Genomic DNA, 27,485 nt, shown 5'->3' with positions numbered 1-27,485 from the left:
ACTTATATCTCCCTCACTAACTTTAAGCATCAGCTATCTGAGCAGCTTACCGATCGTTGCAGCCGTACACAGCCCATCTGTAAGTAGCCCATCAAACTACCTACCTCATCCCCATGTTTTTTTAATTTTTCTTTTGCTCTTTTGCACACCAGTATTTCTTTTTGCACATCTATCTCTCCTGTGTTCATTTGCTAAATTGTAATTACTTCACCACTATGGCCTATTTTTTGCCTTACCTCCGTACTCCATTTGCACACACTATATAGATTTTTCTATTGTGTTATTGACTGTTTGTTTAATCCACGTGTAACTGTGTTGTTTTTGGCTAAACTGGCTAAACGCAAATCTTTTTGACTGCCCACCCTTGAGACAATCAGCAACCAAGTTGTCCTTACTACGGACATGTCTGATTTCAAAAGGAAACTCCTGCAATGTCCGTAGTAACTTTCCGCTGAGCTTCTCTCTCTTTTCAGGGTTCACTCGATAGGTATGTTGTTGGATCGGGGCCCAGTCCCCAGTGTCATACTCTAGTACATTTGGGTTAGCACATCTGAAAATGAACCCTGATATTCTAAAAGCAGGGCAACAATGTCAATATAATTATACCCGAAAATTGTCAGTTGGTTGCATAAATAATTATGATTACTAAATGTTACATGAATTGTAAATATGATTTGGCAATAATTCACTTAATGGTGAGGCATGGAATAATAAAACATGACAATCAGCTAAATTTGGGAGTGATGCATTTACATTTAGGCGTCTCTAAACAAAGGTACACAACACTTATTTGTCATCATTCATCGATATCGTGTTGAAATCCATTGTGCGAGAGGAGGGAGATGAGGTTGCACGTCCTGTTAAAACTAACAGCTCAAAAACCACACGGAATCTGGGAATGATGTGTACATCCCTGGTTAGAGGACAATTTGCAGAAAGCAGCTAGCTACATTTTGAAGTGTTACATTTTGATTCAAGTGGGTCACCAACATGGTAAGTGTAACACAGCTCTTTTTGTGTTAGTCGCTTTTTATTAAATCACTCTTTCAATTCAGAGCCAGGATTTTTCCCAAAGCTAATATACATATCATGCTGAAATCAATTGAATGGGGCAAACGTTTAGGGTTCTACAGTGTGAAATTCCTTAAAATACTTCTACTACAATGTTAAAAACATTCTACATTGTTATTTCATTGATATCATGAAATATCTCCTTCATGTATGTATTTTCTGATGTTTGATCAGAGATCTTTTACGAGAGTATCTCTTTTCACACTGTTCACAGCTGTAAGGTTTCTCTCCTGTGTGTGTTCTCTGGTGTACAGTCAGATCACTAGATGCAGTAAAACTCTTCCCACATTGATCACAGCTATAAGGTTTCTCTCCTGTGTGTACTCGCTGGTGTCTGGTCAGATGGCTAGATGCAGTATAACTCTTCTCACATTCATCACAGCTATATGGTTTGTCTCCTGTGTGTACTCTCTGGTGTGTAGTCAGATGACTAGATGTATTAAAACTCTTCCCACATTGATTACAGCTATAAGGTTTCTCTCCTGTGTGTGTCCGCTCGTGTATAGTCAGATTGCCAGATGTGATAAAACTCTTCCCACACTGATCACAGCTGTAAGGTTTCTCTCCTGTGTGTGTTTTCTGGTGCAGCTTCAAAGTCTGCGATGTTGAGAAGCTTTTCCCACAATTTGAACAGTGGTAAAGTTTCTCTCCTGTGTGTACACGCTGGTGTGAAGTCAGCTGGCTAGATGTAATAAAACTCTTCCCACATTGATTACAGCTATAAGGCTTCTCCCCTGTGTGTGTCCGCTGGTGTATAGTCAGATTGCTAGATGCAATAAAAGTCTTCCCACATTGATCACAGCTAAAAGGTTTCTCTCCTGTGTGTGTTCTCTGGTGTACTGTCAGATCGCTAGATTGAACAAAACTCTTTCCACATTGATCACAGCGGTAAGGTTTCTCTCCAGTGTGAATTCTCATATGTACTTTTAGTGATTTTAACCTTAAGTAACTCTTCCCACATTGATTACAACTAAATGATTTCTCTCCTGTGTGTGTTCTCTGGTGCAGCTTCAAATTCTGTGATGTTGAAAAGCTTTTCCCACAATCTGAACAGTGGTGAGATTTCTCTCCTGTGTGTACTCGCTGGTGTATTTTAAGGTCTGATGAATATTTGCAACGTTTCCCACAGTCAGAGCAGCAGTGAGATTTCTTTCCTGTGGGTCTCCACTGGTGTTTCTTGAGGTGTTCTGATGTAGAGAGACTCTCCTCTGCCTCATCAGCATCATGATGTTGTTGAGGCTCCCCAGAGGATCCACGATAGTCACATCTCTCTCCTGTGTGAACAACAAAGTCAGACAGATGGTTAAAGGCCCACAACAGCAGAAATCTACTGTTTATTTGAGGTAAAAGGTGATGCCCAGAGCAGGGCCTTGAAGTTGTACAACAATTGACATCTGTTAAATTATTTGACCACTATTTGCTGCCGTATGAAAATCAACCCAGAGGACCCCTGGGTGACTATACAGGGATCTACCCTGTGACAAAAGAAAATAGAGATGCTACCACAATTATCCTCAAGGGGACTCCAATGGAGGAGGTGGAAGACAACAGCAGCAACAAGCAGCATGAGAACAATAGAATTGGATGAGAAAAGAAAGCACAGTTCCTGGAGCGAGTTTTCCCTCGCCACTCCAACTCACTCCACAAAAAGGAACAGACTGGAAGATCCTAGACATATGGCCACCTGTAGAAAACACAAACTACTACAGAAGCAAAAGAAAAGTACAATGTGCCACCATCCATGGGTGACCTATTCAGAGAGCAGGAAAAGGAGGACACGACACTGCACTGAAGAAGGCCCAGCTCGCACAGATGGAGACAGGAAGTGGTGGTTTTACTCAGAACATGATGGCTGCTCAAAGTTGTTTCTACAGGCTCACCACAACCACAGCCTGCAGCTCCCCCACAGTCACATCAGTCACACCCATGAACCTGGTGCCTGCAGGGTATGTGCTTTTCAGCTTGTGAATTGGGGGAAGGCCCTTACTGTCTACTCAGAATATGCTAGTGTGGTTTGGAAGAGGGTTTACTAATAGGTCTGGCTTATGGCTACATATTTTGTCTGGCATGCCCTGTTTACCATCAATCATATATATATATATATATATATATATATAAAAAGTTAATTTATTGTTGCACGACATGTTTGTTATATAACATAGACAAGGGAACTCCACTGCAACCAGGGAAGTTCCCCACTCCAAAATGACCTCTTGCCCACCTTGCTATGGATTTCATAGACATGGTAGAGCAAAAAAGAAAGAAAGCGATACTGCCTGGTGATAATTGACAGGTTCACCGGGTGGGTGGAAGCATTTCCCTCCACCAACTGCAATGCGAAGTGTTGCAAAATTGCTAGTCAGGGAAATTATACTCAGGTTGGGAGTGCCTGTGAGGTTTTGTCTGCAGACAATGGGACCCATCTCATAGGAGATGTGGTTGCCCAAATGATGGGTGTTGACCAGATGTTTGTGTCCATCTATCACCCGTGGAGTAACGGGATTAGAGAGAGGGTTCATTAAATGATCAAAGGGGGGTTTGCAAAAGCCTGACATTCCACAAAAATGATCTGGGTGGAATGCTTGCCTATTGTCCTCATGAAATTGCGCATCAGCCTTAACAAAGGTATTGGGTGTACACCTTATGAGATATTAACAAGATGACCAATGAACACTCCAGGGGTGAGACCTATGACTGACTGACAGAAATAACTGAGACACAGTGTGACCATCTTGAGTACATGAAGGAACTAACCTCTGTTGTAAGTTTTCACCACTCTCACACTAGCAAAGCAAACGAGGTTCCCCCAGGTGAAGACCCTGACGAGCTTCCCATAAACGTTGGAGACTAGGTGAAACTACGAGTCCATACGAGAAAATGGAACCAGCCAAGATGGATTGGACCCTTCCAGGTGACCATGGCAATAAGAGGCTGAGATCCACCGATGAAGAGGAGCCAGAGGAGAAACGGGGAAGACCAAAGGCCGAAGAACCAACAGAGGGTTCAGCCACAGAATCCAAAGAGTCATCAGATGTCGAGGACACCATCATACACACTATGATTGTGAAACAAGAAAACCGCAACCATGGAAACACGCATGTAGGGTATTTATTGCGCTCCAAATCCGACTCGTTCCCTTTGTGGACGGGGATGTGGAGAATAATACATGGGTGAAAGCAGTGACATACATAGGATTACAGGGGAAGGGGAACACATCTGGAACACGGGTAATGCAACAGGTGACAGGTGTAAACTTTTCCTGGATGGAGGAAGGCATGGGAGCACTTTTTGGATGGATGTGGGTATGCAGTGACAGGGGGTACCTCACTTTACCTCCTGGATGGGGGGGTGTTGTTATTTGAGGAGAACAGAAATTCACATGTTAAGAATTCCGGTCTCAGAACTTTTCAATAAAACAGGTAAAACCAACTCTGGGGTACTGAAGCGTACCAAACGACTCATCCCAGACAATCAGGAAGCCTATGGTCATGTCCTACGCCCCGGGTGAGATTTTTGGTATGTCAGTCATACCCTCCCGGGGTGTGGCTGTCCGGGGAAAGTGGGTAAACAATTTAACCAATTCTTTACTGGCCTATATGAGTTTAACGATCCCAGGATTTAGCCAACTCTCATTAGATGTCCAAAATCTGAAAGCTGTCATCAGCAGCCATGAGTTGGCTTTAGATTATCTTTTGGCGAAGGAAGGAGGACACTGTAACGTACCAGGTGTTATTGGTCCTGATAATTGTTTATGCTCCTCCCTGACTCCTCTGAGAATATGACTGCGATAATTGATAAGATTACTGATCTTAGAAAACTCTCTCAATCTGAAAAATCTGTCTTTCAAAATTGGTGACTGGTTTAAATGTTAAATTTGGAACTGTAATGGGGAAAGTTGTGTTAACTTTGTTTTCATTGTTTACTCCTGTACTTGTAGTGGGATTGGTGATTTTGGCAACTGTTTGTATTTGTAAGAGAATGACTAACTGCTCTTGAACATGCTGGAGTGATGGTGTTGGTGAAAGCTGATGCAAATCGTTCTGGTTTCTCGTAATCCCATTGTCCATCAACTCATGACGTTCTTCCCAGGACTCAGGAGGAATGGGAATATAGACAGACTCACCCCACCACCATTCCAGGAACCTCAGGTGTGGTTTCTCCCTTTAGCAGGCCATCCCTGCGATCAAATGGATCCTGGGGTTTTGCCAACTCTGTTTGATTTCGGAGGATAATATAATGATTGAACCTGTGAGACTTATTAGTCTCAGAGGGGGGAATGTAGGGGTGGAAGACCCTCCCCATTATTGATTAAGGAGACTTTAAGATCCATATGTTTTCCTGCAGGCCTTATAATAAGATACTGTTGCTATGTGTCTAAAACTGCCACTATACGTTGCACAAGCATCTATATTAGTCTTTGTGGTTAAGCCCTGGCTGTTGTGAGAGTGTGCTTGCAGGCTGGGTCTGAGTCAGACCGAAACTAGATAAAGAGAAGTAACCACTGTCTGGTTTTGACATTTTGATCTTGTGTGACAGTGGACAATCCTAAGAAATTCAGAGAAGCTACTGTACCAGGTTACCTTATAAGGTAACCTCAGCTTATTGGTAGACACATACATTGACGTAGGTGATCAGACCACCAGGGAGTGATCACATGTATAAAATCAGCTGTGCCCTTAGGTGGGGTGCAGAACTTACTGGGAAACATACGTTATGTTCCTGTTGTCAACTTCTGTCTGCAATTACATTAAATAAAGTTTTGATTGATTAACTTAAGATATTGTCTGACTGCTGATTTCACCAATAAGCCAAACAGGGACAAGGTACAGTGCCTTGCGAAAGTATTCGGCCCCCTTGAACCTTGCGACATTTTGCCACATTTCAGGCTTCAAACATAAAGATATAAAACTGTATTTTTTTGTGAAGAATCAACAACAAGTGGGACACAATCATGAAGGGGAATGACATTTATTGGATATTTCAAACTTTTTTAACAAATCAAAAACTGAAAAATTGGGCGTGCAAAATTATTCAGCCCCTTTACTTTCAGTGGAGCAAACTCTCTCCAGAAGTTCAGTGAGGATCTCTGAATGATCCAATGTTGACCTAAATGACTAATGATGATAAATACAATCCACCTGTGTGTAATCAAGTCTCCGTATAAATGCACCTGCACTGTGATAGTCTCAGAGGTCCGTTAAAAGCGCAGAGAGCATCATGAAGAACAAGGAACACACCAGGCAGGTCCGAGATACTGTTGTGAAGAAGTTTAAAGCCGGATTTGGATACAAAAAGATTTCCCAAGCTTTAAACATCCCAAGGAGCACTGTGCAAGCGATAATTTTGAAATGGAAGGAGTATCAGACCACTGCAAATCTACCAAGACCTGGCCGTCCCTCTAAACTTTCAGCTCATACAAGGGGAAGACTGATCAGAGATGCAGCCAAGAGGCCCATGATCACTCTGGATGAACTGCAGAGATCTACAGCTGAGGTGGGAGACTCTGTCCATAGGACAACAATCAGTCGTATATTGCACAAATCTGGCATTTATGGAAGAGTGGCAAGAAGAAAGCCATTTCTTAAAGATATCCATAAAAAGTGTTGTTTAAAGTTTGCCACAAGCCACCTGGGAGACACACCAAACATGTGGAAGAAGGTGCTCTGGTCAGATGAAACCAAAATTGAACTTTTTGGCAACAATGCAAAACGTTATGTTTGGCGTAAAAGCAACACAGCTCATCACCCTGAACACACCATCCCCACTGTCAAACATGGTGGTGGCAGCATCATGGTTTGGGCCTGCTTTTCTTCAGCAGGGACAGGGAAGATGGTTAAAATCGATGGGAAGATGGATGGAGCCAAATACAGGACCATTCTGGAAGAAAACCTGATGGAGTCTGCAAAAGACCTGAGACTGGGACGGCGATTTGTCTTCCAACAAGACAATGATCCAAAACATAAAGCAAAATCTACAATGGAATGGTTAAAAAATAAACATATCCAGGTGTTAGAATGGCCAAGTCAAAGTCCAGACCTGAATCCAATCGAGAATCTGTGGAAAGAACTGAAAACTGCTGTTCACAAATGCTCTCCATCCAACCTCACTGAACGCGAGCTGTTTTGCAAGGAGGAATGGGAAAAAATTTCAGTCTCTCGATGTGCAAAACTGATAGAGACATACCCCAAGCGACTTACAGCTGTAATCGCAGCAAAAGCTGGCGCTACAAAGTATTAACTTAAGGGGGCTGAATAATTTTGCACGCCCAATTTTTCAGTTTTTGATTTGTTAAAAAAGTTTGAAATATCCAATAAATGTCGTTCCACTTCATGATTGTGTCCCACTTGTTGATTCTTCACAAAAAAATAGTTTTATATCTTTATGTTTGAAGCCTGAAATGTGGCAAAAGGTTGCAAAGTTCAAGGGGGCCGAATACTTTCGCAAGGCACTGTACCTACCCGACAACGCTAATGCGGAAACCGGTTTTCGTTTTTTTTTTAAACAATGTGTTCTGAATATTACAACTTTGGATTATAATTGTAAGGCTCGTTTGAATCTCCTGCTTAATATAATGTTTGTGTTATTGCTGCAAATCAACTGCTTTATACTTCAACAAGTAAAATGCTCTTTGGCTAGCTTTTCCATCAGCCTGACAATGAGTGTTTGTACACTTTGTGTATGCCAAATTGACCCATAACTTCACTTAACAACAAAATAAACCTACTTTAGGACCCATAACCTAACAACATAGACGTAGGACTATAAATCATTTAATATTTCAGGTGAATGAAACAAGGAAAATAAAATGTCTTTGTCATGACATTTCATAACCTGATCACCAGATCATTTTGTGAATAATCCCACTAGGCTACTCTGTAATATGTTGTCATTCTAAATGTCCGGAATAAAGGAAAATAGCTCTGTCTGTTGTACAATAGCTTATACATCAAGGAACAGTTCTCTACACATTATGAGCTAAGTATCTCTGTGTCCAAACTGACTGACAAGACGCTACTGTAAATCAAGTAGACAATAACACATTATAAACATCAATTTGTTTATGGAGGTTGGATCCAACATGGAGCACGGCATAACTGTCTTTAAGACGAAGAGCAAGGCTGACGTTTTCCTTATTTCCAACCAATTGTGTTTTAAAAAAATAGTTTCTTTGCATTGCTTGGAACTTCTTTTTTTACTTATTTTGTACATAATGTTGTCGCTACCGTCTCTTATGGCCAAAAAGAACTTCAGGACATCAGAACTGCGATTACTCACTACGTACTGGCAGAATCCTTTTTTTCCATTAACGAGTCCGACGAGCCCGATGTGAACGATATACTGATTTCCCGGGAACAGGCCAGATCCCCGTTAATTGCGTGAAGAGAAGGCGGAGAAATAGGGGCCGAAGGGCAGGCTGCCTTCTGAAAATTTGTAGGCGATCGAATAAACCCCCACTTCCCTCCATTCTGCTAGCAAACGTGCAATCTTTGGAAAATAAAATCGATGACCTACGCGGAATACTAAACTACCAACAGAACATTCAAAACTGTAATAGCTTATGCTTCACAGAGTTGTGGCTAAACAACATTATCAACATACAGCTGGCTGGTTATACGCTGCACCGGCAGGATAGGACAGCGGCGTCTGGTAAGACAAGGGACGGCGGACTATGTATTTTGTAAATAACAGCTTGTGCACGATATCTAAGGAAGCCTCGAGCTATTGCTCGCCTGAGGTAGAGTATCTCATGATAAGCTGTAGACGACCCAATCTACCTAGAGAGTTTATCTGCATTTTTCGTAGCTGTTTACATACCACCACAGACTGAGGCTGGCACTAAGACCACATTGAGTAAGCTGTATTCCGCCATAAACAAACAGGAAAACGCTCACTCAGTGGCAGTGTTCCTAATAGCCGGGGACTTTAATGCAGGGAATCTTAAATCCGCCAAACCAAATTTCTAGCAGCATGTTAAATGTGCAACCAGAGGGAAAACAACCTTTACTCCACACACAGAGACGCATACAAAGCTCTCCCTCACCATCCATTTGGCAAATCTGACCATAATTCTATCCTCCTGATTTCTGCTTACAAGCAAAAATTAAAGCAGGAAGCACCCGTGACTAGATCAATAAAAAGTGGTCAGATGAAGCAAATGCTAAGATACAGAACTGTTTTGCTAGCACAGACTGGAAGATGTTCTGGGATTCCTCCGATGGCATTGATGAGTACACCACATCAGTCATTGGCTTTATCAATAAGTACATCGAGGACGTCGTCCCAACAGTGACCGTACGTACATACTAGAGGTCGACCGATTAATCGTAATGGCTGATTAATCAGGGACGATTTCAGGTTCTCATAACAATCGGAAATCAGTATTTTTGGGCACCGATTTGCCAATTTTTTTACATTTATTTTTTATACCTTTATTTATCTAGGCAAGTCAGTTAAGAACACATTCTTATTTTCAATGATGGCCTAGGAAAGGTGGGTTAACTGCTTTGTTCAGGGGCACAACGACAGATTTCACCTTGTCGGCTCGGGGTATCCAATCTTGTAACCGTACAGTTAACTCGTCCAACGCAATAACGACCTGCCTCTCTCTCATTGCACTCCACAAGGAGACTGTTACGCGAATGCAGTTAGCCAAGGTAAGTTGCTAGCTAGCATTAAACTTCTTATAAAAAACAACCAATCATAATCACTAGTTAACTACACATGGTTGATGATATTACTAGATATTATCTAGCGTGTCCTGCGTTGCATATAATCTGACTGAGCATACAAGCATACAAGTATCTAAGTATCTGACTGAATGGTGGTAGGCAGAAGCAGGCGCGTAAACATTCATTCAAACAGCACTTTCATGCGTTTTGCCAGCAGCTCTTCGTTGTGCGTCAAGCATTGCTCTGTTTATGACTTCAAGCCTATCAACTCCCGAGATGAGGCTGGTGTAACCCAAAGTGAAATGGCTAGCTAGTTAGCGCGCGCTAATAGTGTTTCAAACATCACTCGCTCTGGGCCTTCTAGTAGTTGTTCCCCTTGCTCTGCATGGGTAACGCTGCTTCGATGGTGGCTGTAGTCGTTGTGTTGCTGGTTCAAGCCCAGGGAGGAGAGGAGAGGGACGGAAGCTATACTGTTACACTGGCAATACTAAAGTGCCTATAAGAACATCCAATAGTCAAAGGTTAATGAAATACAAATGGTATTGAGGGAAATAGTTGTATAATTCCTATAATAACTACAACCTACAACTTCTTACCTGGGAATATTGAAGACTCATGTTAAAAGGAATCACCAGCTTTCATATGTTCTCATGTTCTGAGCAAGGAACTGAAACGTTAGCACCTATTCCACTTTCTTCTCCAACACTTTGTTTTTGCATCATTTAAACCAAATTGAACATGTTTCATTATTTACTTGAGGCTAAATTGATTTTATTGATGTATTAAGTTAAAATAAGTGTTAATTCAGTATTGTTGTAATTGGCATTATTACAAATATATATATATATTTAATTTGTATTATTATTTTTTTTAAACCGGCCGATTAATCGGCATCGGCCCTTTTGGTCCTCCAATAATCGGTATCGGCGTTGAAAAAAATCATAATCGGTCGACCTCTAGTACATACCCCAACCAGAAGCCAAGGATTACAGGCAACATCCACACGGAGCTAAAGGCTAGAGCTACCACTTTCAAGGAGCGGGACTCTAACCCGGAAGCTTTTAAGAAATCCCACTATGCCCGCTGACGAACCATCAAACAGGCAAAGTGTCAATGCAGGACTAAGATCAAAGCGTACTACAAAGGCTCTGACACTCTTTGGGTGTGGCAGGGCTTGCAAACCATTACAGACTACAAAGGGAAGCACAGCCGATAGATTCCCAGTGACAGAAGAGCTAAACTACAGCAAAAAACACTGAAACATGCATGAGAGCACCAGCTGTTCCGGAAGACTGTGTGATCACTCTACGCAGCCAATGTGAGTAAGACCTTTAAACAGGTCAACATTCACAAGGCCGCAGGGCCAGACGGATTACCAGGATGTGTACTGCGAGCATGCGCTGACCAACCGGCAAGTGTCTTCACTGATATTTTCAACCTCTCCATGTCCGAGTCTGTAATGCCAACATGTTTTAAGTAGACCACCATAGTCCCTGTGCCCAAGAACAAGGTAACCTGCCTAAATAACTACCGAACTGTAGCACTCACGTCTGTAGCCATGAAGTGCTTTGAAAAGCTGGTCAAGGCTCACATCAACACTATTATCCCAGAAACCTGAGACCCACTCCAATTTGCATACCGCCCTAACAGATCCACAGATGATGCAATCTCTATTGCACTCCACACTGCCCTTTCCCACCTGGACAAAAGGAACACCTATGTCAGAATGCTATTCATTGACTACAGCTCAGCGTTCAACATCATCGTGCGCTCAAAGCTCATCAATAAACTAAGGAACCTGGGACTAAACACCTCCCTCTGCAACTGGATCCTGGACTTCCTGACGGGCCGCCACCATGTTGTAAGCGTATGTAACAACACATCCGCAACGCTGATGCTCAACACAGGGGCCCCTAAGGGATGCGTGCTCACTCCCCTCCTGTACTCCCTGTTCACTCATGACTGCACAGCCAGGCATGACTCCAACACCATCATTAAGTTTGACGATAACATAACAGTGGTAGGCCTGATCAACGACAAGACAGCCTATAGGGAGGTCAGAGACCTGGCCGTATGGTGCAAGGACAACAACCTCTCCCTCAAAGTGATCAAGACTAAGGTGATGATTGTGGACTACAGGAAAAAGAGGACCGAGCACGCCCCCATTCTCATCTATGGGGCTGTAGTGGAGCAGGTCATCACATCACCAACAAACTAACATGGTCCAAGCACACCTAGACAGTTGTGAAAAAGGCATGACAAAACATATTACAGAGGGTAGTGCGAATGGCTCAGTACATCACTGGGGTAAAGCATCCTGCCATCCAGTACCTCTATACCAGGCTGTGTCAGAGGAAGGCCCTAAAAATTGTCAAAGACTCCAGCCACCCTAGTTATAGACTGCTCTCCCTGCTACCGCACGGCAAGCGGCTTCTAAACAGCTTCTACCCCCAAGCCAAAAGACTCCTGAACATCTAATCAAATGGCTACCTAGACTATTTTCATTTCCCCCCCCTACCTTTTTACACAGCTGCTACTCTCTGTTGTTATCATCTATGCATAGTCACTTTAACTCTACCTACATGTACATATAACCTCAACTAACCGGTGCCCCCGCACATGGACTCTGTACAGTTGCTGAGACTGAGTGGATGATGGTGAAGAACAGTGACTCTGTACAGTTGCTGAGACTGTTCTTCACCATTGTCCACTCAGTGGAGTGAAAAAGGCTAAAGTTGGTAATGAACAGCAGTTTATGGTCGGAGTGGGAATCATCAGCAAGGATGTTTTTGTGGGTGACCCGTTAGCGGTCTCAAAGATGGTGAAGGATGAATTGGGTAAAGTGGAATCGGTTCGAGTGACCATGATACTGATTGTGTGTCAACAGTGCAAAAGGGGAAAGCTTTGTGTGGTTTAGGTTAAACATTTCAGGTAGACGCACGTTGACTAAAACGAATGATAGACGGAAGGTTTTACTGTGGTTTGGTGAAGTGGTTCTCCCATCTTATGTAAAACCTGGGTAAGTGAGATATACAGAAGCCACTGCAGTGTTACAATGATAAAAAGTTTGGACACGTGGCAAGTGTTTGCCGGAGGAATAAATATGTCAGATGAAGCATGTTGTAATTGCGATGGGAATCACGTTCCCGAGTTCCCGGAGTGCCCTGGACAGATGGATGTCACAGGATGTCACAGTAGCTAGGATCAGGCCCAACCTGCAGGTGTCCTTTGTGGAGGCAGTGAAAATAGCTGAAGGAGTGAGTAGAGAGGAGATGGTGGTGGATGTCCCTCAGTCTGCAGTGAAGCCATGAGAAGGATCCCAACACACTAATAGTGAAGAAGGTGGACTTTGTTGTGTTTATAGCGCAAGTGAGAAATTGCACTAGTCAAACTGTTTATTTTTTGTAATTAGTATGATTTGTTCATCCAAAACATTATTTGATTTGGGGGTATTATTTACAACCCTGTACAGTAGGTGGCAGCAATACACCGGATGAGTGTAGTCTGACAATAAACCTCAGAGTAGAAGAAGACATGGTAGGAACCAAAGTGTTGGTCAGTGTTTCAAAGTGACCATAATTAGATGTTACATTACATGTTTTTTTTACTTCATGTAGCATGTTAGCTAGATAACATATTCATACTTGGCCTATTCCAAGCATGCTTATCTAGGCCTACAACAACACTGGTACCAGGCAGTATTAGCTAGCAATGTTTGCGCTGACTCTTAATACATTTAGCAAGCTAGCTAGCCCGCTAACTAGCGATTAGCAGCTAACATTATTTTAGCAACACCTTGCTAAGAAAAGACTAACTTTCGCCTTCAATGTAATGGCATGAAAAGAATTGCCAGAATATTATACAATTGCTTATCAACAGCTCTAACAATTTGACCCCCACAAGAAATCTTCACTGGCAATTCTAGAATATACTATATATCCTAGAAACCTGGTTAAACTATCATTATGACATCATGGATGGATTATAGATGGATTACTATGACCAATAAGCATACTATATACTCAATTAACATCACAAATAGTACGGTTTGTATGAGTATTCTAACACAGCTAATGACTTATCAACAGCTCTAACAATTTGACCCCACAGGAAATCTACACTGCCAGTTATAGAAAGACCCATTTACTATATAACCATTGATTATTGAAGAATATAACTTATAAATGCCTCAAATGTTTCAACTGTATTACCCCACCAGAAACCAAAACATGAGCTCGTATAAGGCCACTGTTTGTAAACCAATACTATATGGCTGAGGAGTAGGGTCGATCCAAGCGTTCTGACCTCAGTAACGACAGTAAAGCACCCAAGCTAACTGGCTAATGTCGGATAGCTTGCTAGACACAAATGAGAGAAAACCTCACTCTGACCAGTTTACTTGCCCTAGCAGTGCTGGTAAATTAACAATGATTTACCCGTTTCATGTTATTCAGAGCGTTGGGGACTAACTGTGCTGCTGGCAAGAATTTAATTTTAGCTTTTTCTGCCTACGTTTACTGACATCTGGACATATTCAACGGGTGTTGAGCGCTAGTAAATTAATTATTCTGCACTCTGGTACACTCAGACGAGAGTGCTCTGAAATCAGAGTTGTTCATTCATTGTTCATTCGACCCCGAATGAACAATGTCCATTGAGAACGCACACGACCCCTTGGCTAAGAATGACGTGAATAATCAAGTCAATAAACATTGGCTAGTTAGTTAGAATATAGTTAATATACTGGCAAGATTGATGTATTAGTAGCCAACTAACATTATGTAGCAAGCTGACATACTGGTACATATGGCTATAAAGATATGCTATGCGGTTTGTAAGGATAGTGTAGCTAACATTGTGTAACATAACTTATTTGAAAAGTCATTACATTGCTCAACATTTTCTTAACATTAGGCATAATTATTTAAAGCAGTTCAATTGTATCCACTCTCTCCTCGAACTTCAGCTGCATATTTTCCGCCATTTTCTTCAAATCTGAAAATAGTTGAAGCCACGCCCATTTCCTGAAGAAATGCATTTTGGGCCCTAAAAACACCGAAATAGAGTCCTCTGCATGTATACTTCGTATTTTGGCGAATGTAGTATGACATCCGGGAACTTTTGGCAAACTAACTATATCCATACTTTGACCAATAAGCATCACAAATAGTATGGTTAGAAAAAGTATTCTAACACAGCTCAGGTCTCTGGGCTGCCATTTTGTTTCTGTTAAAAAACTAGGTTGTCCCTTTAAAAAAAGCCACACAACAATCAATCAACCAATCTGCAGTTCAAACAATAACAAAGCTGTAATTCCACCACTGTTTTGCTAATAAGATGATGGATGGGGCTGGAGAAATGTAACTACTCTCAAATTCATAGACAGCCCTATGGATGCAAGAACTGAACATCCATGATATCAACATTATAGTTTTAGCCGGCTATACAGTGTTGATTTACATTGTTTCTTATTTGGGGTTCTGATGGGGTACAACAGTTGAACTAAGCTCATGAGGCATGTGTTATATTCTTCAATAATTAATGGCTATAAATAAATAATAAAACATTTAAATATTGATGTAGCAATTGCATATTTCCCCTTTAACACCACACATAAGTTCAACAACTGTAGAGCTTGTGCCTCTGCTTTTAAGACAGTACTTACTCGTGTTAACCAGGGCACGTTCATCGTTAGAGCCACTGGATGCCTTAAGATGCCCTTGGGAAACCGGCCCCAGATATCCAGTTTCCTCCTCTTCTTCCTTTTTCAATGTGACAGTCCCCCTCTCCCCCTCTTCCTCTTTCACTCCAAAAAATGCATCCTCCTCCTCCTTCACTCTGAAATACTTGTCTTCCTCTTTTACTGTAACATCCTCTTCTTTCACTCTGAAAGCGCCTTTCTCTTCTTCTTTCACTGTAACAGCCTCACCCTCTACTTCTTGTTTTACTGTGATATCCTCCTCTTCCTTCACCTCTTTAACGAGAGATTCTTTCTCCGTCCAGCAGACCGCCTCTTCTTTAGCAGAAGGAGAGTAGCTTAGTGAACTCATGGTCGGGGATGTTAGCTAGCTAGGCTATTGCTAACTTAACCAGCCCGCTAGCTGAATAATAACAACAACACCGTAAATATGAAATTAAATCGGACAACTAACTAGACGACAGAAGTGGGTTTTAAACACAGTGGCCAATAAACACTAAAGCGTCTAAAGAGCTTTATTGTTTCGGCTAGTTTGTCTAGCAAGCTACGGAGGCGGCTGACTTACTGTTGCTGCTGTTGAAAGAAGCGTTCCGTCCACTAGATTATACGTCACACTAACAGCACTGCCTTAAATTCCTACACCGCATCTGCTGACTGGAGTGGGTAACGCAGTTGACTAAAATGTATATTACTGTATAATGTTCAGAAAAAGTTAAATGGTAGGAAGGTTTTACTCACCAGTGTAACAGTACAGTGTGGTTAAAGACGTAGTAAGCTAGTTGTAGTCACTTTATGGTTACCTATAAGTACAAACAGTTATGTTTTTGCGTTATTACATATTTATTAATTTATTTCGGGAAATCTTCTAAACTACCCACAATGCACTATTTCTTAACGTCATATGTATGATCAACTCTGTGCTCCTCGGTTTGTATGCCAGTGTAACGGTGCAATGAAGTTATATATTTCTAAATATATTTATCCTTTATTTGACTAGGCAGGTCAGTTAAGAACAAATTCTTATTTACATTAACGGCCTACCCCGGCCAAACCCTAACCCAGACGATGCTGGGCCAATTGTGCGGTGCCCTATGCGACTCCAAATGACGGCTTGTTATGATACAGCCTGGATTTGAACCAGGGTCAGTAGTGACGACACTAGTACTGAGATGCAGTGCCTTAGACCGCTGCGCTGCTCGTGTGTTTGCATTACACTCAGTGATAATGGTATGGGATTCTGGGTAATCCACAGCAGGTTTATGGAGAATTTGAAAATTGAGTGGTCCAGGGATAGAAATGTATAAAGTTGACATTACATCATACATTAGCAATTTATGTTCTAGTAACTACTGTTGTTGGTTTGGCGTCAAATAAGCCTCTCTTTATATGTTATTTCCCGAATCTCAGTTTTCCACATAGGTTTTATGCTAAAGTTCCCTCTTTCAAGTTGGTAGCTAACTGGAAAATGCATCTTCTTTAGGAGTGCTATTTTTATCCTGTCGACTACTGATCATTCATCCACACTGTGTGTCTCATAAATGCAGGTAATTTATGAAAAATGTATAAAGTACACGTTTTATAATATCATGAACACCAGACAGTTTATTAGCCCGGTTTTGTTAGTTTAGGTGTATTGTACTTATTCGCCACCAGACATTGAGTATTTTTTCAGGTTAATTTAATATATTTTGATAGTACTTTTTGTTTTGTCAACTTTTCGATATGGATGTTATTCAGCTCACTGGTTACGATAACAACACTCACCCGTAGCACGCGTGTTACATTCAATATAGGAGCTACGAGGCATGTGCCGAAATCGCTAAGCAGTATACTTCAAAGCAGTATGTCACTTTTATCAGCAGTGATGAATGATGTCTGAAGCTTCATTTCGTCCATCATTCTGTCTCTTTTGATCTGCAGTCATGTTTTAGTTGGGTTCTAACTGGTAGTTGGGCTCCATTAGTCTCCCTCCTCTCAAACAAATGGCATACGTTTTGTGTTCCTTTGTTTAACGACCCCTACATTTAAAATTTAGCTAACTGTCTTCTGCAGGTTGTTCTCTAACCAGTGAGGTGAATTTTCATGTGAATTCCAATTTCCATGTCATCATTCTGTATGTCTCTTCTCTTTTGATCTGCAGTTATGTTTTAGTTGGGCTCCAGCACACTTACCATAACCGTGCTGGTTGGATACGCTGGTTAGGCTAATAGCTAGTTGGATAAATAGCTAACGTTGGCTGGCTGGCTAAGATAACTGCATATAGCTAACATTCTTTGATATATGGTTAGATGGTGTTATGTATTTCAAAAACTGTGGTTTACTTTAATCACTCAAGTCATGACTGAAAACGATTGGTTTAATATGAAGTTATACATTTTAAGTTATTTCTGTTGTAGTTTACATCATAGGGAATAGGCTGGTCCTCCATTTTACTTCACACCTGACTTTGGCATTCTTCTGAAATCTGATTGGTTTAATGTAATAACTCTAAAAATAGAACAGTGAGGTGTAACTTTGAATTATTGATATTTTATAAACAATACAAAACATACACATACAAACGAGGACATCATACAAACATTAACTACATTACACCTGCCCAGACCCACTAGAACACACCTCAATCTCCATTAACAACATCACACCTGCCCAGACCCACTAGAACACACCCCCTCCATCTCCACACCTGCCCAGACCCACTAGACTATCTCCATCACACACACCTGCCCAGACCCACTAGAACACACCTCCATCTCCATTAACTGCATCACACCTGCCCAGACCCACTAGAACACACTTCCATCTCCATTAACTACATCACAACTGCCCAGACCCACTAGACCACACCCCCATCTCCAGTGCCCGCATCAGCACCATTTTATTTCTCTGTCACTTTCAACTTTCAGATAATAAAGCATTTGACCTTTCTATTGAATTAACAACAGAGGATTGGTTGATTTCCAGGTTTTAATTATGTGTCATTTTTAAGATGATTGATGAGAAAAGTATCATCCAACTCTGGGGCATCTCACTGCACCCTCAAATACCATGTCTTGAAATATGCAGACAGATTAAAAGTAATTTTACATTGTATAATTGTACTTCTGACAGCCAACTTTCTAACTCCGCCCATAACTTTGACATCATAACATTCCCAAAGGGATTATTGAGTCATTGTTAGTTTTACACTGAAGACATGACTCTGCCGTTGTGCTGTAGAATATGGTCTCTTGTATAATAAGGGACTATCATTTGTCCCAACATCACAGGCCACAGACTTTGACAAGGAATTCCAACAGTGTTTCTGCAGTTTGAGATTGACTAAGTTTCTTTAATGGGGTTTCTCCATGTTCACCTGCCAATGTAAATCCATTAAATGAGACAAATTACCAGACAGGAGATCTTGCTATTGCTCTTCCCATTGATAACCTGAACGACAATTAACTTGCGGGCGGTGGTCATGATGACGGCCTATTTGATGACGTAGTCCATCGCGATTCCCCAAAAAAGAAGACGCTCTGGATTGATCACTGGAGTCAGATGTGAAGGAGGAGGTTGATCATCAGGAGTCAGTTGTGAAGGAGGAGGTTGATCATCAGGAGTCAGTTGTGAAGGAGGAGGTTGATCATCAGGAGTCAGATGTGAAGGAGGAGGTTGATCATCAGGAGTCAGATGTGAAGGAGGAGGTTGATCATCAGGAGTCAGATGTGAAGGAGGAGGTTGATCATCAGGAGTCAGATGTGAAGGAGGAGGTTGATCATCAGTGAACCTCGAGGATTGTTTCTAGGCTGGCGTTTACACTTCCAGCTTGGTCATATATTTGAATACATTGAATGCTGACATATTGAACCTATGTTATATATTTGTACCTCCTGTTTCAGGAAGTGATGTCACTAAGCACTGCCCCTATATATACACAGTGCATTTGGAAAGTATTCAGACCCCTTCACTTTTTCCACATTTTGTTCCGTTATTCTAAAATGGATTAAATCAATATTTTCCCCTCAATCTACACACAATACCCCATAATAACAACACAATACCCCATAATGACATCACAATACCCCATAATGACATCACAATACCCCATAACGACAAAGCAAAAACAGTATTTATAAATGTTTCAAATGTAACAAAAACAACAACCAAAGTATCACATTTACATACAGTACCAGTCAAAAGTTTGAACACAACTACTCATTCAAGGGTTTTTCCTTTATTTCTACATTGTAGAATAATAGTGAATACATCAAAACAATGAAATAACACATATGGAATCATGTAGTAACCAAAAAAGGGTTAATCAATTCTAAATATATTTTATATTTGAGACTCTTCAAAGCAGTCACACTTTGCCTTGACAGCTTTGCACACTCTTGGCATTATCTCAACCAGCTTCATGAGGTAGTCACCTGGAATTAATTTAAATTACCAGGTGTGCCTTGTTAAATGTTAATTTGTGGAATTTCTTTCCTTCTTGATGCGTTTGAGCCAATCAGTTGTGTTGTGACAAGGTATGGGTAGCTCTCATGAGGATTGCCACCGGAAAGAAAGACCCAGAGTTAACTCTAATGAACGTATCTTCTGCAGCAGAGGTAACTGCACCTCAGATTGCAGCCCAAATAAATGCATCACAGAGTTCAAGTAACAGACATCTCAACATCAACTGTTCAGAGACTGTGTGAATCAGGCCTTCATTGTTGAATGGCTGCATGAAAAAAAACACTGTTTACAAAAGCTTTGATAAAGAACAAGGCCCACACACTGTTTACAAAAGCTTTGTTAAATCAGCACAACAGTTTTCAGCTGTGCTAACATAATTGCAAAAGGGTTTTCAACTGATCGATTAGCCTTTTAAAATGATCAACTTGGATCAGCTAACACAACGTGCCATTAGAACACAGGAGTGATAGTTGCTGATAATGGGCCTCACCAAGTGATCATAGGGTCCAGTGAACCATGAAGGTGGATATACAGTTCAAGTCGGAAGTTTACATACACCTGAGCCAAATACATTTAAACTCAGTATTTCACAATCCAGACATTTAAATCTAGTAAAAATTCCCTGTCTTAGGTCAGTTAGGATCACCACTTTATTTTAAGAATGTGAAATGTCAGAATAATAGTAGAGAGAATTATATTTCAGCTTGTATTTCTTTCATCACATTCCCAGTGGGTCAGAAGATTACATACACTCAATTAGTTTTTGGTAGCATTGCCTTTAAAATTGTTTAACTTGGGCCAAATGTTTTGGGTAGCCTTCCACAAGCTTCCCACGATAAGTTGGGTGAATTTTGGCCCATTGCTCCTGACAGAGCTGGTGTAACTGAGTCAGGTTTTGTCGGCCTCCTTGCTCGCACTCGCCCACAAATTTTCTATAGGATTGAGGTCAGGGCTTTGTGATGGCCACTCCAATACCTTGACTTTGTTGTCCTTAAGCCATTTTGCCTCATCTTATGGAAGTATGCTTGGGATCATTGTCCATTTGGAAGACCCATTTGCGACCAGCCTGTAACTTCCTTACTGATGTCTTGAGAGGATGCTTCAATATATCCATATAATTTTCCTTCCTCATGGTCCTATCTATTTTGTGAAGTGCACCAGTCCCTCCTGCAGCAAAGCACCCACACAACATGATGATGCCACCCCCGTGCTTCAAGTTTAGGATGCTGTTCTTCATCTCCCCTTTGCTTCTCCAAACATGACGATGGTCATTATGGCCAAACAGTTCTATTTTTGTTTCATCAGACCAGAGGACATTTCTCCAAAAAGTACAATCTTTGTCCCCATGTGCAGTTGCAAACCGTAGTCTGGCTTTTTTATGGCGGTTATGGAGCAGTGGCTTCTTCCTTTCTGAGCGGCCTTTCAAGTTATGTCGATATAGGACTTGTTTTAAGGTAGATATAGATACTTTTGTACCTGTTTCCTCCAGCATCTTCACATGGTCCTTTGCTGTTGTTCTGGGATTGATTTGCTCTTTTCGCACCAAAGTACGTTCATCTCTAGGAGACAGAACACGTCTCCATCCTGAGTGGTATGACGGCTTCGTGGTCCCATGGTGTTTTTACTTGCGTACTATTGTTTGTACAGATGAACGTGGTACCTTCAGGCGTTTGGTAACTGCTCCCAAGGATGAACCAGACTTGTGAAGGTCTACACTTTTTTTTCTGAGGTCTTGACTGATTTCCTTTGATGTCAAGCAGAGAGGCACTGAGTTTGAAGGTAGGCCTTGAAATACATCCACAGGTACACCTACAAAGGACTCAAATGATGTCAATTAGCCTATCAGAAGCTTCTAAAGCCATGACATAATTTTCTGGAATTTTCCAAGCTGTTTAAAGGCACAGTCAACTTAGTGTATGTAAACGTTTGACCCACTGGAATTGTGATACTGTGAATTATAAGTGAAATAATATTCCTGTAAACAATTGTTGGAAAAATTACTTGTGTCATGCACCAAGTAGATGTCCTAACCGACTTGCCAAAACCATAGTTTGTTAACAAGACATTTGTGGAGTGGTTGAAAAATGAGTTTTAATGACTCCAACCTAAGTGTATGTAAACTTCCGACTTCAACTGTAGATATTCCATTTAAAAAGTCTGCTGTTTTTCGAGCTACAATAGTCATTTACAACATTAATGATGTCTACACTGTATTTCGGATCAATTTGATGTTATTTTAATGGACAAAAAAAACGTGCTTTTCTTTAAAAAACAAGGACATTTTTAAGTGACCCCAAACTTTTGAATGGTAGTGTATATAAAATGGACAGACCAGGTTTAGACTGCTCCTACATGGTGTAACAATACATCATGTAGTTGTATATAATGAACACACTAGGTGTATACTGCTCCTACATGGTGAACAACACAGTGCATTCGGAAAGTATTCAAACCCCTTCACTTTTTCCACATTTTGTTACGTTACCATGGCAGCCTTATTCTAAAATGGATCTACACACATAGTGACCCTATAATGACAAACCAAAAACATGTTTTTAGATTTTTTTGCTAATTTATTAAAATAAACTGAAAAATCTACATAAGTATTCAGACCGCTTACTTTGTACTCCGTTGAAACACCTTTGGCAGCGATTACAGCCTAGAGTCTTCTTGGGTATGACGCTACAAGCTTGGCACACCTGTATTTGGGGAGTTTCTCCCATTCTTCTCTGCAGATCCTCTCAAGCTCTGTCAGGTTGGATGGAGAGCGTCGCTGCACAGCCATTTTCAGGTCTCTGATCAGGTTCAAGTCCGGGCTCTGGCTGGGCCACTCAAGGTTATTCAGAGACTTCTTCCGAAGCAACTCCTGCGTTGTCTTGGTTGTGGGCTTAAGATCATTGTCCTTTTGGTAGGTGAACCTTCACCCTAGTCTGAGGTCCTGAGCTCTCTGTAGCAGGTTTTTATCAAATCAAATCTGTTCAAATCAAAGTCCCTTTATTTGCTCCACCACCACGCTTTACGCCAGGCATGGTTAGCAGATGTTTCAATCTGAGTGTCAGACCAGAGAATCTGGTCTGTCATGTGCCTTTTACTGAGTTCCGCCTGGCCTCTCTACCATAAAGGCCTGATTGGTGAAGTGCTGCAGAGAAGGTAATCTCCCAACAGTGGAACTCTGGAGCTCTGTCAAAACCTACTGGTCACCTACACCAGGTCCTTCTCCCCGTAGTTTGGCCAGGGGATAAAGAGTCTGTGGTTCATAACGATATTTGAATGATGGCAGCCACTGTGTTCTTGGGGACCTTCAATGAGCAGACATTTTTTGGCCTTCTCCAGAGCTGTGCCTCGACACAATCAGCTAGATGAACCTATGGCTTGGAATTTGCTCTGGCATGTATAACTGTGGAACATATAGAGATAAACAATATGATTTCATGTGGCAAAAACAAAAACACATTCTCAGTCAAAAATATAAGTTATGGCTTTCTTTTCTCTCAGTGATTTCAGGTTCTCTGACTGGGAAAATGTCCTTCCACACAGAGGATGCAGTGGTTGATTTTTTTTTATAGAGTCCTCTTAGTAGGCTCAACCAGGTAAAACTCTTTCCACACTGGGAACATTGAACTTTTCTCCTGTGTGTGTCCTCATGAGCTTTTAGGTCCCCCTACTCTTGAAAATCAGTTTTTACACTGGGAGCAGTGGTATATTCTCCTGTGTTTGCATTGTTTAAACTGAATAAAACTGGCAGGTTTTGAACAGACGACGTGATATAGAATGACAACGGTAAATGACTGTAATTAATACATGCATTAACAGAAATGAATGTAACCAAATGACAGGAAGTAACGGTACATTTACTACTGGTGACATTTGTAAAGGGGAATTGATATAATAAACTCAATCTAAGGGCAATCAATTCACACAATGAAACAACGAAGGAGCAAGAATTGGTGGAAGCCAGCGGAGGACATTCTGAAGAGAGACTCACCTATATCTTCACCACACAACCCTCCCCTTCTCCTCATCTCAACATTTTAAATTATCCTCAAGAGACATTATCTTCACACCTATTTGAGATGCTTTTCACTGACAGCCGCAACTCAATAATCAGCGAGGTCTATTGCCACACGCACTACCCAAATAGCCTACAAGCTTGTGATTTGAAACCATACACAGCAAAAACAATTTTTTAAAGAAGCTAATTATCCCAGATTCCTCATTTGGGCAAATTTATTTTCATTTACCTCCGTATTGTACACACCACTATGCCATTTATCTCCTGTTCTATTGGACCCACCACTATGCCATTTATCTCCTGTTCTATTGGATCCACCACTATGTCATTTCCCTCCTGTTCTATTGGACCCACCACTATATAATTTCTCTCCTGTTCTATTGGACCCACCACTATGTCATTTCCCTCCTGTTCTATTGGACCCACCACTTTATAATTTCCATCCTGTTCTATTGGACCCACCACTATATAATTTCTCTCCTGTTCTATTGGACCCTCCACTATATAATTTCTCTCTTGTTCTATTGGACCCACCACTATGTCATTTCCCTCCTGTTCTATTGGTTTTTTCCATCCTGTTCTATCAACTTTATTTCTCTCCTGTTCTATTGGAGCCAAAAGAAACAAGCCTAGTTCTATTGCCCAGCTTTAGTCTTTCCCTCCTTTCTATTGGTTTTCATATCAACTTTTTCATCTCTGTCAGATATGAAAAGAAACAAGCCTACCAGGTGGACTGTCTTTCTAAGTTTCTAACAGTGTTTTCATCTCTGTCAGATATGAACCTCTACCAGGTGGACTGTATAGAACAGTGTGTTCTTCTCTGTCAGATATGAACCTCTACCAGGTGGACTGTTTAGAACAGTGTGTTCTTCTCTGTCAGATATGAACCTCTACCAGGTGGACTGTTTAGAATGGTGTTTTCTAATAAAAAACACTGTAGGAGTTGTCTCGAGATGGTTGTGCATATTCATGTCATGCGGCTAGTAGCTTAGCATTTCTCTCCATTGAATACAGACGGTTGATGTCAACAACCCTCATAGAATATATAAAAAAAAATTGATTCCAATAATAAGAAGTATCCACCAATCCAAAGAAAGGGGTAGGAGGGAGCTAGGGAACCAGCATTGCCGCTTTGTGGACAAAAACTCCCCTTGTTTGGGCGGAGAGTCATCTTGTCAGTATATCCATAATCTTTGGTGTAGCCAACCCAACTCTCGCATGGCACTATTGAGGGGTAAAACATCATTACACAAAAATCACAACATGCCGTGCCCCCCAGACTACGATCAGCAGATAGACCCTTCTCAAATATATATGTTGCGTCACTTTTTGGAAACGGAACGGAGAAAACATGGGGTAGCTTGCTCTCTACGTCGTCTGATTCTAGCCATATCAGTCATCATACTAGGGCCCTCCGTTGAAGAGGTATTGACGAGCCAACCCGAATACCCAATGTTAGAAAAACAATTTAAGGTGGTACTTACTGGTGTTAGTCAGATCTCCTATCTCCTCCTCCAATGTGACAGTCTTCTCCCCCTCCTCCTCTTTCACTCCAAAAACTGTATCCTCCTCTTTTTTTACTGTAACATCCCTCTCTTTCACTCTGAACGTCTTTCTCTTCTTCTTTCACTGTAACAGCCACACATTCTACTTGTTTTACTGTAACATCCTCCTCCTCTTTCACAACAATGTTCTGCCACAAACCCTCTTTCTCCGTCCAGCAGACCTCCTCTTCTTCAACAGGAGGGGAGTAGTTTAGGGAGCTCATGTTCGGGGATGTTAGCTAGTTAGCTATCATTAGCAACTAGGTTAGTGCTAACTTAACCAGCCAGCTACTTTTGCTGACTAATACAAAATAACTTTGGAGTTTGGAGTCACTTAGAAATGTCCTTGCTCAAAAATCTAATTTTTGGTCCATTAAAATAACATCAAATTGATCAGAAATACAGTGTAGACATTGTTAATGTTGTAAATGACTTTTGTAGCTGGAAACAGCTGATTTATTATGAAATATCTACAAAGGCATACAGAGGCCCATTATCAGCAACCATTACTCCTGTGTTCCAATGGCACGTTGTGTTAGCTAATCCAAAATAATCATTTTAAAAGGCTAATTGATCATTAGAAAACCCCTTTGTAATTATGTTAGCACAGCTGAAAACTGTTGTGCTGATTTAACAAAAGCTTTTGTAAACAGTGTGTGGTCCTTCTTGTTATTTAACAAAGCTTTTGTAAACAGTGTTGTTGCACAACAATCAGGCAGTAGAACAACAATAATCATCACCCTGTTGACCAATCTTCCCTCCCCTTAACATTGGGTTTGATTCAGATCCTGCCAGTGTACCAGGTGGACATTAGGTTTGATTCAGACCCTGCCAGCATGGCCAGAAATCTATTCCAACGGCAGTAACTTATAACCACAGAACTACCACAGACCTTTCATGCATGACTAGAAACACCTAAGTTTTAGATTTACTGCTATGGTCTAGTATATCACTGCCTAAGACACCATTCACAATGCTGGTTGAGGTATGAGTAAAATATGAAATATTATTTCCTAATTGTGAAAAATTCCCTACTCCTTTAAAAAAATATTACAAATCATTTCAGACTCAAATATGTCATTTTAAATATCTCAATTCAATCCAGCTGGGCCTTTTTAACACAGACAGTATTTCCTGCTGTAGATGTTATGCCTTTGTACAGATCTAGGATCAGTTCTCCTCCACAATGCATACACAGAACCAGTCAATTGTTTGGACACACCTACAAATTCAATGTTTTTTCTTTATTTTAACTATTGTCTACATTGTAGAATAATAGTGAAGACATCAAAACTATAAAATAACTAATATGGAATCATGTAGTAACCAAAAAAGTGTTAAACAAATCAAAATATATTCTATATTTTAATGTTTTATATTCTTCAAGTCTATCATTTTTAAAGGCTAATTGATCATTAGAAAACCCTTTTGCAATTATGTTAGCACAGCTGAAAACTGGTGTTCTGATTAAAGAAGCAATAAAACTATTCTTCTTTAAACTACTTGAGTATCTGGAGCATCAGCATTTGTGGGTTCAATTACAGGCTCAAAATGGCCAGACACAAATAACTTTCTTTTGAAATTCGTTAGTCTATTGTTTTTCTGAGAAATCAAGGCTATTCCATGCGAGATATTGCCAAGAAACTGAAGATCTCGTACAACAATGTGTAATACTCCCTTCACAGAACAGCGCAAAATGGCACTAACCAGAATAGAAGGAGGCCCCAGTGCACAACTGAGCAAGAGGACAAGTACATTAGTGTCTAATTTGAGAAACAGGCGCCTCAAGTTTTCAACTGGAAGCTTTATCAAATAGTACCCGCAAAACACCAGTCTCAACGTCAACAGTGAATAGACGACTCCGGGATGTTGGCATTCTAGGCAGAGTTGCAAAGAAACATCCATATATCAGACTGTTTTAAAGAAAAGAAAAGATTAAGATGGGCAAAATAACACAGACATTGGGCAGAGGAAGATTGGAAAAAAGTGTTATGGACAGATGAATCTAAGTTTGAGGTGTTCAGATCACGAACAAGAACATTTGTGAG

At 40.9% G+C, this 27,485-nt stretch overlaps 1 protein-coding gene across 1 annotated transcript; it reads right to left on the bottom strand.

Moving 5' to 3' along the window:
- Window positions 1-729: 729 nt before the first annotated feature.
- LOC112219909 (zinc finger protein OZF-like) lies at window positions 730-25,661 on the bottom strand. Its single transcript, XM_042325003.1, has 3 exons — window positions 25,620-25,661; window positions 25,378-25,516; window positions 730-2,345 (listed from the first exon to the last, which is right to left on the bottom strand). The coding sequence occupies exons 1-3, from the start codon at window positions 25,659-25,661 to the stop codon at window positions 1,216-1,218; spliced, it is 1,311 nt and encodes a 436-aa protein (XP_042180937.1). The 3' UTR covers window positions 730-1,215.
- Between the last annotated feature and the right edge of the window lie 1,824 nt (window positions 25,662-27,485).

This window comes from Oncorhynchus tshawytscha, linkage group LG07 (assembly GCF_018296145.1).
Source record: "Oncorhynchus tshawytscha isolate Ot180627B linkage group LG07, Otsh_v2.0, whole genome shotgun sequence".
Classification (NCBI taxonomy): Eukaryota; Metazoa; Chordata; class Actinopteri; order Salmoniformes; family Salmonidae; genus Oncorhynchus; species Oncorhynchus tshawytscha.
Note: the sequence above shows the minus strand (reverse complement) of the source record. Positions and strands in the feature narration are given on the sequence as shown.

What these genes read in the sequence shown, in the direction of transcription:
- LOC112219909 (XM_042325003.1), bottom strand. Translation starts at nt 25,661, where the DNA reads ATGAGCTCCCTAAACTACTCCCCTCCTGTTGAAGAAGAGGAG. An exon ending in CTCCTGTTGAAGAAGAGGAG is followed by an intron (nt 25,517 to 25,619) that starts GTCTGCTGGACG and finishes TTACAGTGAAAG; the next exon opens with AAGAAGAGAAAGACGTTCAG. An exon ending in AGGAGATCTGACTAACACCA is followed by an intron (nt 2,346 to 25,377) that starts GTAAGTACCACC and finishes TTGTTCACACAG; the next exon opens with GAGAGAGATGTGACTATCGT.